This window comes from Octodon degus, unplaced genomic scaffold (genome assembly GCF_000260255.1).
Source record: "Octodon degus isolate 3935 unplaced genomic scaffold, OctDeg1.0 scaffold00011, whole genome shotgun sequence".
In the NCBI taxonomy this organism is placed as follows: domain Eukaryota; kingdom Metazoa; phylum Chordata; class Mammalia; order Rodentia; family Octodontidae; genus Octodon; species Octodon degus.
In genome coordinates, this window is record NW_004524587.1 from 12,971,209 (window position 1) to 12,986,313 (window position 15,105).

The 15,105-nt window shown below is 46.6% G+C and overlaps 2 protein-coding genes across 2 annotated transcripts in view; both read right to left on the reverse strand.

Annotated features, from left to right (window-relative positions):
* The window catches only part of Has3 (hyaluronan synthase 3), a 24,215-nt gene extending 13,106 nt beyond the window's left edge, over window positions 1-11,109 (reverse strand). Inside the window, exon 1 of the mRNA XM_004625831.2 lies at window positions 11,056-11,109. Coding sequence (XP_004625888.2) covers window positions 11,056-11,091 — 36 coding nt within the window. The 5' untranslated portion in view covers window positions 11,092-11,109. The remainder of the gene's footprint in view (window positions 1-11,055) is intronic.
* A 1,349-nt stretch (window positions 11,110-12,458) lies between these two features.
* Window positions 12,459-15,105, reverse strand: part of Tango6 (transport and golgi organization 6 homolog) — a 253,744-nt gene continuing 251,097 nt past the window's right edge. The window contains exon 16 of the mRNA XM_004626015.2: window positions 12,459-12,659. Coding sequence (XP_004626072.1) covers window positions 12,483-12,659 — 177 coding nt within the window. The 3' untranslated portion in view covers window positions 12,459-12,482. The remainder of the gene's footprint in view (window positions 12,660-15,105) is intronic.

The following is a 15,105-nucleotide window of genomic DNA, read 5'->3' on the forward strand; positions in this document are numbered from 1 at the left end:
TGGCATGTGGTGCTGGGGGATTGAACCGCGGTCCCTGTGCTTTGCTAAGCTTGTTCTAAGTAGGTGCTTTAGACCACTGAGCCATCTCACCAGCCCCATGCATTTATTTTCTTAAAGATAGGGTCTCACTATGTTGTCTAGGCTAGTCTTGAATTCACTGTGTGGTCTAGGGTTGCCTTGGTTTTGTTTGATATTTTTCTTTCTTTTTTTTTTTTTTTTCAGAACTGGGGATTTTGAACTCAGACCCTTGCGCTTTCCAGGGAAGTGCTTATTCCAATGAGCCATCTCCCCAGCTCCGATATTTTTATTTCTTGAGACAGCGTCTCACTGTGTAGTTCAGGGTGGTCTTGAATTCACTGTGTAACCCAGCCTGGCCTTGAACTCACAGTGATCCTGCTGCCTCAGCCTCCTAAGTGCTGGGATTACACATATGCACCACCAGACCTGGCCGCTAGGATGACCGTAAACTTGTGCTCCTCCTGCCTGAGTACTAGAGTTCTGTACTGTACATGTCTACTCTGTTTTTTTGGTTTTTTTTTTTTGTAGTACCAGGGATTGAACTCAGGCCCTTGTGCTAGCCAGGGAAGTGCTTATTCCACTGAGCCATCTCTCTGGCCCCGGTGTGAATCTTAAATGTCCCCCAAGAGACTCACGTGTTGAAGGTTTGGTTTCCAGTGTTCAGAAGTAGGTCTCGGGGCCCGGGAGATGGCTCAGTGGAATAAGCACTTCCCTGGCAAGCGCAAGGGCCTGAGTTCAATCCCTGGTTCCACACACACACAAAAAAAGACGTAGGTCTCTTAGAAGGAGCCTAACCTCCTCAGTGGATTCCTCCACTGACAAATTTGTAATTTGAGAGCATTACTGGGAGGGATTAGGAATTTAGGAGATAGGACAGAGTTGAATGAAATGGATCATGGGCTGCACCCTTTGACTGGCTGCAGTGCTGCCAATAGATAACAATAAATATCATTACAAATAAAATGATTCCATTATGCACACCTATAATTCTAACTACTAGGGAGGCTGAGGCAGAAGAATTGTTTTGAGTCCAGAATTCAGAGCCAACCTAGGCACCACAGCGAGACCTTGTCTTCAAACAACAACAAAACCCACACACATAAAATGTAGCCGTTATGTTCCTGGTGCTCAGGCTTTCTCTTCAAGGGGCTCAGCTGCAGTACATGGCTCAAAGTGGGAAGTGCGTGCTTTGACCCCAGCAAGGCAGCCCTGGCAGACAGAGCAGAGTACTAGTAGTACTGTGTCCAGATGCCCTGTTGGAAGAGGCAGGCTTGAGGGCCTTCCTGGGCTGCAGTTCTAGTGGTTCCATTTTCATTCCAGCCCTTCTCCTTTCAGGGAAGAACACTTTGCATTTCAAATAAAGGCACTTCGGCTCTGCTCTGCTAAGGGACCAGGAGTCTTGATGCTACCTCAGTCACGACTAGCAGGCCACACCAGACTGATAACCAGGCCTAGCCGGGCTTTAATTGGAATCCTCAAAAGGAAATGCTCTTCGCTGCCACCTTTCCTTTCTCTTCTTCCCTTGGTCAATGTGGGAAACATCGAGAAGGTAACCATCAGCCATACTCTGCCTTCTCGGAGGAATACTGTGTAGCTACTAAGACTTACGTTCATGAATATGCCAAAAACACTATGATGCTTTGTCAAGTAAATATACAGGCCACAAACTGTTATGTATGAAGACTGAATTTCTGTTTTCTTCAAAATTCTATGAGTTGCCAGGTATTATATCCCTGTAAGCCAAGCACTCAAGTCAAGTGGCTGAGGCAGAAGGATCACAGAGAGTTCGAGGTCAGCCTGGGATAAATAAAGGTCACTCTGTACTACACAGTGAGACCCTGCCTCAAAACAAAACAAAATTCGTATGAGTTAAAAGGCAGGAGAGTTCTCCTTAATCAGATTGGATATTAAGATCATATTTAATATTATTAGGCTTCATACTATGATTCAGATAGAATGGATTTTTCTTTCTGTACCCTTTTCTCTGAATTCTCTGAATTTTCTATTAATAAGCATAATTTTGTAATAGAAAGGCATTTTTAAATGGTCTGAATTCTGATTTCACAAAATTTCCTTTCAGCTCAAGCCTGGGTACAATTCAGCCTACATAGAACATGGATTTATGGGGTGTTTGGGCCATTTCAGTTTATAACTAAAGCAGTAAATACAACCGGGAGGGCCAGAATATGATTGGTGGCAGCCCAGACTTCAGTGGCTGGCCCTTCCATGCCTTTGAGAGAACTCAGCAGGTGAGGGGAGCACCCAGAGCTATGCCAGCTCCTCCAGCACCTTTGAGTGATTAAAAAAGGTACTCAGCTTGCCTGGCACTGGCTGCCTGCAGCCCCACTGCCCTCCTGGCCCAGGCCCTGGTGATGTTGAACATAGGAAGGAGGTAAGAGGGAGTCTCCAGCAGGTCGCTTACTCCTGAGAAAGCATCTCCAAGAACCACAGTGGCAGCACCTGTGCCTTCCGCCCAAGGAAGACACCAGGACAGCTTCTCTGCACTGGGCGTCCTGAGCCTTCCACAAGGAAGCACCACATGCACATCCACACTCGCTGCATATAACTTACCGTGACACCAAGTGGACACACACCCAGCACATGCACACACACAAACCTTGGCTGAACACAATCCCCGTCAGTCTACAGTCCCAGCTGCCAGATCAGCAGGAGGGGAACGAATTGCTTAAATACTGTGTTCTGGATTTGTTTGCCTACTTCTACAATATTATCAACTATAACTCTTAAATGTGCTGGCACTTCTGCTTTCTGTCTTCTTTACTGGTTAAAGATATCATTTGTCACTGTCACAAAGGAGGCTCAGAGTTGGACTCTCCATACAAGCATTTCTTTGTTTTTGAAGTTCAAGGTTTGAACCCAGGGCCTCCACAGGCAGGACCAGCACTCTACCACTGGCTACAGCCCCAGCCCCATAAAAGCACTGAGAGAAGAGCTGAGGACCCGGGCTCCGCATCGATGTCTGTGGGGAGTGTGTCCTACTCACAGACTTTTGGGGGAGCTAGGACACAGGCCAATCAGTGCTTCTCACACTTGGCTGTTGTCCATTAGACTTTTTTTTTTTAAGAGCTGGAGAGCTTTTTATAAAACTCTAATGCCCGGAACCCATCCCAGGCAGTTCACTGGGAATCACTGGGTGGCCGCAGGCTTGAAGATGTCACAGTTCCCAGGCGACTGGATTATGCATCCAGGCTGAGCACACACCCCTGGGGTTCTCCTATGCTGAGATCTGCAAGTGCATGTCTAGTGCAGAGGCCAGTAAGGCACTGGCCCCACAGCATGGAAGAAGAGCGGCTCCCCATTTTCCTCTGGCACCGCCCACCACAATATACGCACCTGTTTCAAATTAACTGAACTTAAACACTTAAAAAATGAATGGATGAGCTAGCAGCCAGAAGGGAGAAGGTAAAAAGAGAAAGGATGTGGATTTGAATTTAAATTAAGAAGGAAGGCCAGAGGACTGCAGGACAGGTGGGCAAGGTCAGTCCCCAGGCTTCTCCAACTCGCCAGGAGGGGGATCTCAACAATCTTTTTATTGGCAAAGGTGATACCTGTATTTCTTTCCTAGAAAATTGAGAAAACCAAAACTAAGCCAGCTAGTCCTTGCCAGTGGGAGGTCACAGCTGCACAAACACCCTGGATTAGCTTTCACATCATGGAAGGTCTACATTTTAGGGGCCTGCTTGACCCAAAGGATGGGAAAAGTTTCTGCAGAGCCTCAAGAGGGACATGGAGTCTTCATGGCTCTCACACAGGCCTGCTCTTGGCCACGTGACTGATGCTAGAGCTATGACAGGGTTTTTTTTTTTAAATCAGGAATTGAACTCAGGACCTTGTGCTTACCATGTAGGCGCTTATGCCACTGAACTATCTCCCCAGCCCATTGTTTTGGTTTGTTTTTCAGCAGCGGTTTCACTAAGTTCCCTGCGCTGGCCTCAAAGTCATGATCTGCCTGTCTCAGCCTCTCATGTGCCAAGATTGCTGCCTTGCACCACTGCATCCAGCTAGGGCCTTATTTTCTTGAAGTCTCTGAACACCTTCTGCGGGAAGGCTCAGCCCAGCTCTGGAGTGTCACCATCACTATTTTCTCAGTTAAATCAGCCTACTTTGAGGCTGGCCTTGCTTTAGGATTCATATGATCACCATGGATTTTGAAGTTTTGAAGGTGTGTGTGGTCTAATTAAAGTGTGTACACATGGGGGCAGCTTCCTAGACTCCAGCAGCGCAGAGCAGGCGCGCCAGGCAGCCACCTGTGTGTGTGTGTGTGTGTGTGTGTGTGTGTGTGTGTGTACTGGGCAGCACAGCAGAAAACCCCGCCCAGGCCCAGCTGCGAGCTGCCTTCATCTCACAGTGCAGGTGAGATCTTGCACCACTTAATAAACCACTAAAGGCCCGATAACTTTCCCAGCTCCCCAGCAGGGACCCGCCACCAAGGCCCAGAGGCCGCTCTCCATGCTGCCCTCTGACTGACTGGCCTCAGCCCCTCTGCTGCTCAGGGCGTGCCCCAGTCACCTGGTACCAGGAACTCTGAACCAAGAAGCTCCTCTGCTCTCCTGCACTCACGGCTCCCCGCTCTTGGCTCTTTGTTTTTTCTTTTTTCTTTTTTTTTTTTTTTTTTTGCAGAACTGGGGATTGAACTCAGGCCCTTGTGCTTTGCAGGCAAGCACTTATACTACTGAGCCACTTCCCCAGCCCTCTTTGTTTTCTATTTGCAAGAATTTACCTCTCTGGACCTCATTTTTTTCCTCCTCCAAAGAAGGACCATTCACCTGGCCCATTTTTCCTCTCTAAACGAATGGTGTGGGAATAGAGCTATTAATGTGTTTATGCTTTGGGTTTCTCACAGGAAATAACAGTTAAACATGATCTGCTGTTATTCTGAAAACGGAATCTAAGAACTGAAGCTTTGCTGACAGGAGAAGAATGGGTTAAAACAGCTACCACTTTCAAAGCAGAGGTTTCTGGTCTTCCTTGGAGTTCTTGGGAACACTTGCCTCGTGGATCTGTTACATTTTCTATGTTGCACATTTGCACTGGCTTTCTGCTTCCTGTCTGTCCCCAGGAAGACAGTTCTAGATGTCTTGGCCGCCCCACTAAAGGGAGGAAAAGCTGCTGCACACCTGTAATCCGAGCACTCTGGGAGACCCTGGCAGTAGGATCAAAGTTCAAGGCTGCTCTGGATAACTAACTTATGCAGACCCTGATGCAAAATAAAAAAGGGCTGGATTCAATCTCTAGGAAGAAAAGACAAAGTCAAGACAAAGAAGAGACAAAGACAATGAGGAGAAAAAGGAGGAAGAGGAGGAGGAGGAGGAGAAAAAGCGTCAGCAAGCGCGTGAGCTGGCGGGCTGGGGAACTTGAACAGACCTGGCCGGTCTCCAGCTTGTGGGTGAACTACACGACCAAACACAAGATCTGTAACAAATGTTGTTGTCAAAGGTTGTGTTTTGATGTAAGAGGACACTACTTTGAGGGAACGTGGGGTAAAGCTTAGCTTGACATAGGTGGTCCATTTAAACGGAGCAGATTACCACTTTCTTTATCCTCACACTAAGAACACATGTTTACAGTTTGGAAACAGAGTACAGATCGGGTAGCAGCAAAGCCCCGTGGTTAAAAGCACAGCCTTTGGAGCCAGACTGCCTGGGCCCAAATACCGGTTTGGCTGCTTCTTACTAGCTATGTAATCTGGGGCAAGTAATTAGCCTCAGTTTTCCCATCTGTAAAACAGGGATAATAATAATAATACCTATCTCACAGGCCCATGTGTGAGGATTAAGTGGCTAATATGTGTCAAGTGCACAGAAGAGCAAAATAGGCTCTCTATAGTGTAACTGCCACCTTGATTACTATGTACAGTGACAAAGAGCAATGCCACCATTTATCCTGGGGTTTATAGGCGGAGAAGCCACTGGTACCTCTAGCTGGGTGGGACAGGGCTGCCAGTATGTACACTTGGAAAATGTCTCAGGTGCCCCCACCAGTGGCTTTGGTACACAGAAAACTCCAGTCCCAGAAAAGTTCTTAGTTCTGAATTATGTAAAGAATGTGTCAACACTTCGTTTGAAAGAAAGAAGTTGTACTTATAGGCATTAAAGCAATGTCAGCTGAGGCTTGGAGAAATGGTGACTGACATAAACTTTCAGGGAGCTATTTTGGTAAATAACATTTAAATATTCATACCCATTTGATTCAGGATTCCAAATTTCCAAGACTTTTTTTTCCTGGTACTGAGGATCAAACTTGAGACCTTGTGCTTGGCAGGCAGGCACTTTTGCCACTAAGCAATCTCCCGACACCCTCTAAGACTTATTCTTTCCACACATCCTTGTTATGTTACATTTTTTCTTCATCTTTTTTTGGTGATTACCAGGGATTGAATTCAGGTTATTCCACTGAGCTATCTCCCCGGCCCTCTAAAACTTACTTTATAGAAACACTTCAACACGCAAAATTGTATCTGGGAATCGTTGGAAATGAGAAACAACTAAGCATCCATAGGCAAAGGCTTAACTGAAGTGTAATTCAGCCACAATGGAAGACATGTCACCATCACTGTCACAGGGGGAAGGAAGGGATCTGGAAGTTCTCACATGAGTGGGCCCAAGGTAGATGACTAAAACTATTTATGTATACGTTATTATTTAATGTAATACAATATGGTAATTAACAAAATCATGCATTCGTTTGTTAGTGGTAATCTCGGAGTCACAGTGGAGAAGAGACATGGCAATCCGCCTTTGCTGTGTGTTAAATCTGTTGTGATTCCTGTTACATGTGCCATCCATGAGGTGGCACAAACTTGCAGCCAGGGCACCCATGCCTGTGGGCAGTGCCCACCTCTCACCTTCAGAAGTGCTGAGGCAGCACAGGGGAGGGGGGAGGCGGCCCCCGCCAACTGTGGGGCTCAAAGAGACTTCTTTTGGGTCCCACAAGCTGGGGTTCACATGTATATATATATTTTGCAACTCAATGCTCTACTTGGAAGGCTTCTGCTTCTATACTTATTTTGGGGAAAATAAGCTGTAATAGTATTCAGCAAATGTTCAAAATATTTCATGGAGGGCTTTCCAAGGTAGTAAACAGGATCTTGGCTGGGACTCAGGAGACTGGCAGCCAAATCCCACCAGAGAGGGACAACAATAGCTGGCCTCCCTGTTCCACAGGGTGGCTGTGAAATCAGACAAACTCGAGATGGAAAACGACTTTCCAAACTAAAGCAAACAGAGGGCAGCTATTTTGTGTTCCATGGGGACTGTGGAAAGTCACCTGGGGGAGGGGCACTGACACTGCACCTGGGGGTACACACCTGAGGAAGTGGGAAGGGCTGTTTTCTAGCCACACTAAGGGAGGGCTTGCATCTCCTCTTCCCTCCCCTGGAGCTAACACACCAGGACAACCCCCAGCTGGCCAGCAGGGAAGAAACAACACAGCACCACAAGAAGCCAGCAGATTCCCAGCCCCCGCAGAGCGCAGAGCGGCGGCTCCAGGCAGCGTGGTGCACGAAGTTGGGGTGCTGCGGACTGCAGTGAGGCTGCTGTGTGTGACTGCAGCATGAGCCTGCTGGAGGACACAGCCAGGCCCTTTCTGGAGGGGTGGGGAGATGACTGGAGGGCAGGGAAGAGTGGTGGTCGGCTCCCAGCCACAGAAATTCCAGGTGAGAGCTAGGGTTTTGTACAGGTTCCATTGCCCTTCCCCTAATTTATTCCTATGAACTGATCAACTTTCCCATGTCACAGTGATCTTTCACTGTGCCAAGCTGCTAGCGAGAGTTGCAGCACTTCATTCAGTGACCCTCTCAGACAAAGGGACAGGGCAGGTGGGTAGACTGAGGTCAGATTCACACATCTGCCCCCCTCTTTTTTTTTTTTTTTTGCTGCCAAAGAGGAGCTGTGACAACATGGAGAAATGGAAGCCAAGTAAGGGTGGGGTGGTGAAAAGGGATGGGGCTCCATGCTTTCTTTTGATTGAGGGGAAAAATTGTGGCTGAGTATGGTTATATGTATTTACTATTTACTGCACAAATTCTTTGTTCCTAAGCACTTTCCAAAAACAAGGTGAAGCCCACTCATGCCTGTAAGCCCAACACCCGGGGAGGCTGAGGCAGAAGGATCACAAGTTCCAGTCTACCTTGGGCAACTTAGTAAGACTGTCTCAAAATAAAACATTTTAAAAAGGATTGGGGAATGTAGCTCAAATAGTGAAGGCCCTGGTCGCAATGCCCAGCACCTCAAAATCAAAACCAAATAACAGAAAAAACACAAAGCTGAAAGGGCTGCAGGTAAAAAGCCTGTGGCTACTGTACTCAGGATCACTTCTCTTATTGAATCCCTCCACCCCCTTTGAGGGTCTTGCTATGTAGCCCAGGTTGGCTTTAAACTTGCGGCGATCCTCCTGCCTCAGCCTTCTGGGTGCTGGGATTACAGGTGTGCGTCACCACGCCAGTTCTACTCTGGCACCCTGAACCCCGGTTCTTCTTCATACTCGCCAGATGCATCCTCACCAAGGTCTTCTGTGGACAACCTAACCGGCCTCACACCTGGAGCCTTGTCTCCTTTCCTGGCTTTCCTTTCCTTGCAGCTTTCACCTCCTTTATCTCCCTTAGTCTGTCTCCTCCCCAAAGGAGAAGCTCCCCTGGTGATGCAGGCTGGCTGGTCTACAGGTGCGGCAACGATACATAGTAGGTACTTGAGAAACTGTTGCTGCTCTCTGCTCCCTGTACCTTGGCTTTTATACATGGATGGGTGGGCAGAGCCACTGGGAAGAGAAGCCATAAAGCAAAGCGCTGGCCCAATACAGCAAGCAGTAAGGAGGGGGGTGTGAGACGCAAAAGTGATGTGGGGGGGGATGACGAAGAGCAAGGTGGAAAATGATACTCCTGACTACATAACAGGACTGCAGATCTGTGCCAAAAAGGGAAAAAACCCCAACAAACAAACACAAAAAGATAAACAAGCAAGCAAACAGATCAGAGAGGGGAACCTGGAATGACCAGGAACTCTAGCCTCAACTCACATGCTACACTTGGCTGCAGCCACTGCCGTATGCCTCGCATGTCCCTCCCCGCAATGCCATCTGCTGTCGGCCAAGGGAGTGGACAGTGGGCCTGAGATGATGAAGAGACCAGGAGGGAAGGGCTCAAGGAGCGGTGGGACTGAGGAGTCTAGGCAAGGGCCACTAGGCAAGGGACAGGCCTGAAGCAAGATCAGGAGAACCTCAGTAGTAGATGTGGAAAGAGGGGACCCAGAGGGACAGCAGGAAGAAGAGGCGGTAGGGGGAGGCAAGTCACTTCTGTTCCTCATGTGCATCTGAGCTCTTGGAATTCTGTCGTTTAAAATTTAAATCTGTGATAGCTAGGCATGGTGGCACACACCTGTAATCCCAGCAGTCAGGAGCCTGAGGCAGGAGGATTATTGTGAATTTGAGGCCAGCCTGGGTTACAAGGTAAGTTCAAGGCCAGCCTGAACTACATAGAGAGACCCTGTCTCAAAAAACTAATAAAATTTGTGCTTTTATTATTCTAGTATTCTCTTTCCCAAAGACTTTTCCTATATATACATTCAAAGCTTAGACTGTAACTTAATTGGTGAGTGTTCTGTAAGACCAAACATTTAAGACCAAACATGTCTACGAAATTTTAACTTAAACAAGTGCTGTCTTGCAATATCAGTATGTCACACCAAATGTCACATGATCACAACTGATTTTCTCTTTTTTTTCTTTGTTTTTTTGGTGGCAGAACCGGGAATTGAACTCAGACCCTTGTGCTTGCCAGGCGTTTATTGTACTGAACTATCTCCCCAGCCCCCTAGATTTTCTGTTTCTTGCTACTTTTATATGCAAGTGTTTTTTATGATGAGCTGGACAAATTATTTTACAAGCCAACGTGCATGTGTATGAATAAGGAGTATGAATTAATTTGGAAGAATTATTCAATGATTTAGAAAATTTTGCAGATGCAGGGGCTGGGGATTCCATCTCCAGCCTGCTGTGCTGGCCCCACCCCTGGGGGTGGACTGAGACAGCGATTGAAGGATTTTTTTTTTTTTTTTTTGCTGGCTCAGGTTGTCATAATGGTGGGTCTGGTAAGGCAGGTGGAGCTGGGGATGGAACTGTGGTCTCCTGTGCCTGACTGGTTTTGCCAGAGCAGGCGCTCAAACAACTGAGCTAACCCGCAAGCCCTGAGACAGCAATTGAGACTGGGTATGATGGCGCATGCCTGTAATCCCAGCTTGTGGGAGGCTGAGCACAGGTGGATCACAAGTCTAATCTACATAGTGCGAGACTCTGTAGACCCTGTCCTAAAACAGAAAGAAAAATAAACTAAAAAAAATTTAATTATTCAGTCATGTTTAGAAGGGTTACATTAAGGAATCTTCCCCTTGAATTTGGTAACAACAACAAAAGAAAACATCACTGTCTGAAATTCAATCTGTCAAAAACAAAAACAAGGAGCTGGGGAGATGGCTCAGTGGAATAAGCGCTTCCCTGGCAAGCGCAAGGGCCTGAGTTCAATCCCCTGTTCCGCAAAAAAAAAAAAAAAAGAAAAAGAAAAAAAAAATCCGATAGACTAGATGTGGTGATGCACGCCTGTAATCTCAGCACTCAGAGGCTGAGCAGGAGGACTGTCATGAGTTTGAGGCCAGCCTGGGCTACAAAGTGAGTTCAAGGCCAGCCTGAACTGCATAGAAAGATCCTGTCTCAAAACAAGAACAAAACAACAACAACAACAAAACCAGAACAAAACATAAAATCAATCCAATAAAGAACAGATGTCTTTAGCCCTTTGCCAAATAGTTCAGATTAACAGGCAATCTATAAATGCCTGAGAGATGCTCGGAAGGTGACCAGTCGGGGAATGTCCTCAGAACGATGCTGCAATGCACAGACAATGCTAAGTTCAGCTGACCATTTAACACGTGTAGTCTGTTAGTCTGCAACGAGCTGTGTGCAGGCTGAGAGAAGGCCAAGAAGCAAGCATTTTTAGGCATCGCTGGTTGGCCCAAAGGAGATCCTTACCTGATTTGAAAGCTCCAATCCTGATTTTCTAGACATTCTTGACTTGGGAGAACAGAAACTATACTGTTAACAGTAGCTGAATGGAAATATTCTTTAGACGGGGCCTACGTGCCTTGCTCTAAGGCTTTGCTCAGTAAGGTAACTGGCCGCAACCATATGCAAGGTCACTTCTTTGCCCCCGCACCCACCCATGAAGCTTCTGAGCTAAAAACCATGTGGGTAGATCTGGCCAGAGAAATACCCTGTTGTTAACTGGCAAATGGGCAAGTCTGTATGTGGATCCTGTGGTCACTTGAGTTGTTGGAAACTGTCGTGGGTCTCCTGGGTATGGATACCCTGGCTAGCAGGGATAAGGTCCTGTGTCAAGTTTCCCACACAGTCCCACAAAGCTGAGGACCATTCAAGGAGCTGTGAATTAGCCTTGCTAAAATGGGCACACCAGAGGGCTCCCCTAAAGCAGCCAGCCACATCATCATTTTTAGCTGCAATCTAAATGTGGTGGGCAAATGTACCAATAAAGCGAAGCCCATAGCACTATGCCTGGAACTGTTCAGAAGTCCTGGCCTCAGCCACAGCATGTCGCACACTGTCCACTTGCAGCCAGTGCCACTCTACTGTCTCAGTGTTCATGCTTCTAAAGGAACAGAGAATTGAATTCAGGGCAGAGACTCTCAGAGAGGCTGTGGATCTTGTCTCCCAAGAACCAGAGCAACTCTACGAACAGTCGCAGAAGAAGCAAAGGAAAACGGCCCCAGAGGACAAATGCGGCTTGCTCTCTTCTGGAAGGGCTTATGCTTCTCTGGAAGATTCAACCAGCATGGTTGGGCTGGGCTGGGCCTGGGGCTCCATGCTTCCACGCTAGTTTTCTATCTCCATACCAGAGCACTAGATTCAGACCTACAGTTTCTTCCAGCCAGGATAATTCTATTCCATTTTGTATGTTTTGGTAACTACTTCCTATCCATTTCCTCAACCATATCCCAAATTCAGATGCCTTTTTGGCAGCCAGACAGGACTAGCTCGGGCTGCACTTCATTATCACAGGAAGAGTAGCAGCATCAGCACGAAAGAGCATCAAGATATGTGGCCTAGGGGAGGCCAACCTCTCAAGTCAAGGTATTGCAAGGTCAATACATCAAATTCCACCAGTCATGTTAGCATTTACTTCCATCAAGAGGCACCCTTCTCTGAACCCTACAGCTGGCTTTTTCCTTTTAACTGTCCAGGCTCTGAGCTGGATGTAGGGTGGCTGAATAGACGCACCAGGAGGTCAGCCTCAAGACCCAAGGGAGCAGCATCCTAAAGCCTCCCTCAGAGCCAGCCGTACTGCCAGCACCAAGGAGGCAGCGGGGCTGCCTGATGGAAGACACAGGCATGACTCTCGCTGCTGGTCCCTCCATGCCTTCCTCATGTCCTTGGAGCCACGTCTATGGCAGGACAACAATCTTCTTCTCCAGCTTCTGTTGAGGGAACAGGAAGTTTCTCATGATCTCATCCAGCTCCTCCAGGGCTAGCTGAGCATGGAGCTTGGCCACATCGTCGGGCTCCCGCTGCACCACATGCTTCAGCAGGTGGTAGAGATCCTTGAGGACATCTCTCAGCACCTGTACAAGAAGGACAGGGTCATGATCATCGATCTGTACACAGAGGAAATCCGGTGGTTCCCTTAAGGTAATGCAGGGGCCAGGGAGATAGCTCAGTGGTCTAAGCGCCTGCCTGGAAAGTGCAACGACCTGGGTTTGATCCCTGGTACTGCATGCAATGCCCTGGTGTGCCATGCTGGCTGGGAACTAGGCATGTTGGTGTATGCCTATAATCGCAGCGCTGGGGAGGCTCAGACAGGAGGATCACTACAAGTCTGAACTGTGTAACAACTCTTTATCAAATAAATAAATAAATAAATAAATAAAATAAGGTGGTACTGCAGGATCCTCTTGGGTTGGAGAGGAGGGTGGGGTGGCTATAGCACTTGTTCTGACAAGTTTTTTTTTTTTTGCTTTTATTTTTATTTTTTTTGATAACAATAAAATTCTTCATAGGAAAATTTGCATGGGTTTAGGTACACAATTTCTGTACAAGTATAGGCAGACATCATCAGATTTGTACTATCACATACATATGTTATCTTTATGTAGTATTTCAAAGCTTGTAGACCAAAAATGTTATTTTTTTTTCAATAATACACTGCATACATTCTTCCCAGTGGTTAATTGCTGTACAAGATGCAGACCTGTGATCCTACTTACAAACACCATTAGAACAAATCATTCTATTCATTAAGAGAATGCAACTATATATCTATCCCAACCACTTTGAATACACAGATACAAAATGGACATTCATAGTTATATCCCAATTTTTTTAAGTTCTTTGTTGAATATTATAGGTGTGTAAACTCAGCAAAATATTCCAAAAGAGTCCAGTAGCCCATAATAGCATTGGGTCCTCTGTTTAACTGGCAATGTCAGAAATTATTGACCTGAGTCCCCCACAGCTCAACCTAAGAACATCGCTTTACTTCCTATATTTCGTCTTCATACTTTTCTACTGGATGGTTAAGACCAAGGTAAAGCAGGACCTGTGCAACAAGAGTTGTAGCTTTTTGGTCTGAGAAGGTCAGTGAAATGCCCTCAGGATTTATCCTGAGATCCTGTACCTCAGATTGTAGAACCTTTGTCAGTGTCAGCCATGTGGATGAGTCACGGCCATTGCTTGGCCAATGTGCTCTCTGTGAAAGCCTGAGAGAGTGTCTTCTCCCCATGTGACTCTCCTTAGGCACACTCTACATCATCGATCACTTTCCTCTTTGGCCCCATAATCTTCTTGATCAGAAAATTTGGGACACTACCGAGGTACATGACGTCACAGTACAAGTTCTCATATGTCCTGAGTCTTAATTGGCCTTAGAAGGCTAGGGCCAAAATGTTGGCTTTCCTTGTAACCCTCCTTTTTCTCTAATTTTGGTTTGCAAACTTAGGTTGTTAACCATCCAGAAGACAAGCTTACTGTTATTATCAAACGATTTAGGCTATCAAGCTTAACCTCACTATCTCACTGCATCTCAAACATCCTAGGCATAATAAGGAACAGGTATTTTTCATCAAGTATTGATATGTTGAACTTTAAGTCCCTACATAATATGATAAAAAAACATTTAAAAATTAGATTATATTTTACAAATACGATAAAGAATTCTATGCTTCTCATGTTTGCACATAAGTCCAAAAATCTCACCATATACAACCTTGAAGCACAACTAATGTTCTGATGTCATAGTCTGACATGGAATTGGGAGGGTACTCAAAGCACCTACTTCCCATATTTCTTACTTCACTTTGAAATCCTTTTTGCTAGCTAGAACTTCCAGGAAGGAACAGGTGCTGTAGTTTACACCTAGATGTCTTCCCACCTTTCGTGCAATTACAGGCAGTTTGGGGGGAGGTGATTTGGATCACGGGCATGATCTGCTGATGGGCTTAGAGCTAAATGGCAGTCAGGAGGTGGGCCCAAGCCAGGAGACTGGCTCACTGGGGAGCCCTGCTCTCTGCTTCCTGGCTGCCTGAGCACAGGGCTTTCCTGCACTGCGCCCCTTTGCTGTGCTGTTTCTTTGGGGCCAGCTAACCACGGGCTGACGTGTGAGCCAAAATAAACTTTTCTAAGGTGTGGGTGTCAGGGATTATGTCTGAGAAACGAGGAAAGTGATGAAGACAAAACATTTCAGAGAAAGGGAAACTCAGACTTCGGAATCATCTGGTCAAAGTAGGGACAGAAGATAAATGGGCTACCCTGGGCACTGTGACTTGCTTTCAGCTAGTTGAGAACTTACTTGTAGTCTATAGCTTCTTGCTTCAACAACCACAAGATTATTAGCTCCAATTTACAAACAAGACTGAGGATTGGCAGGTTAAGTTTACTTAGTTAAAAACTGGTGAGGGCTAGGGACGCCCTTGGCTAGCACACGTGAGGCCCTGGGTTTGACCCTAAGGACCATAAACAAGAACTACAGCAGTAGCAGCAGCAGCAACAGCAGCAGCAACAACAATAACAAAA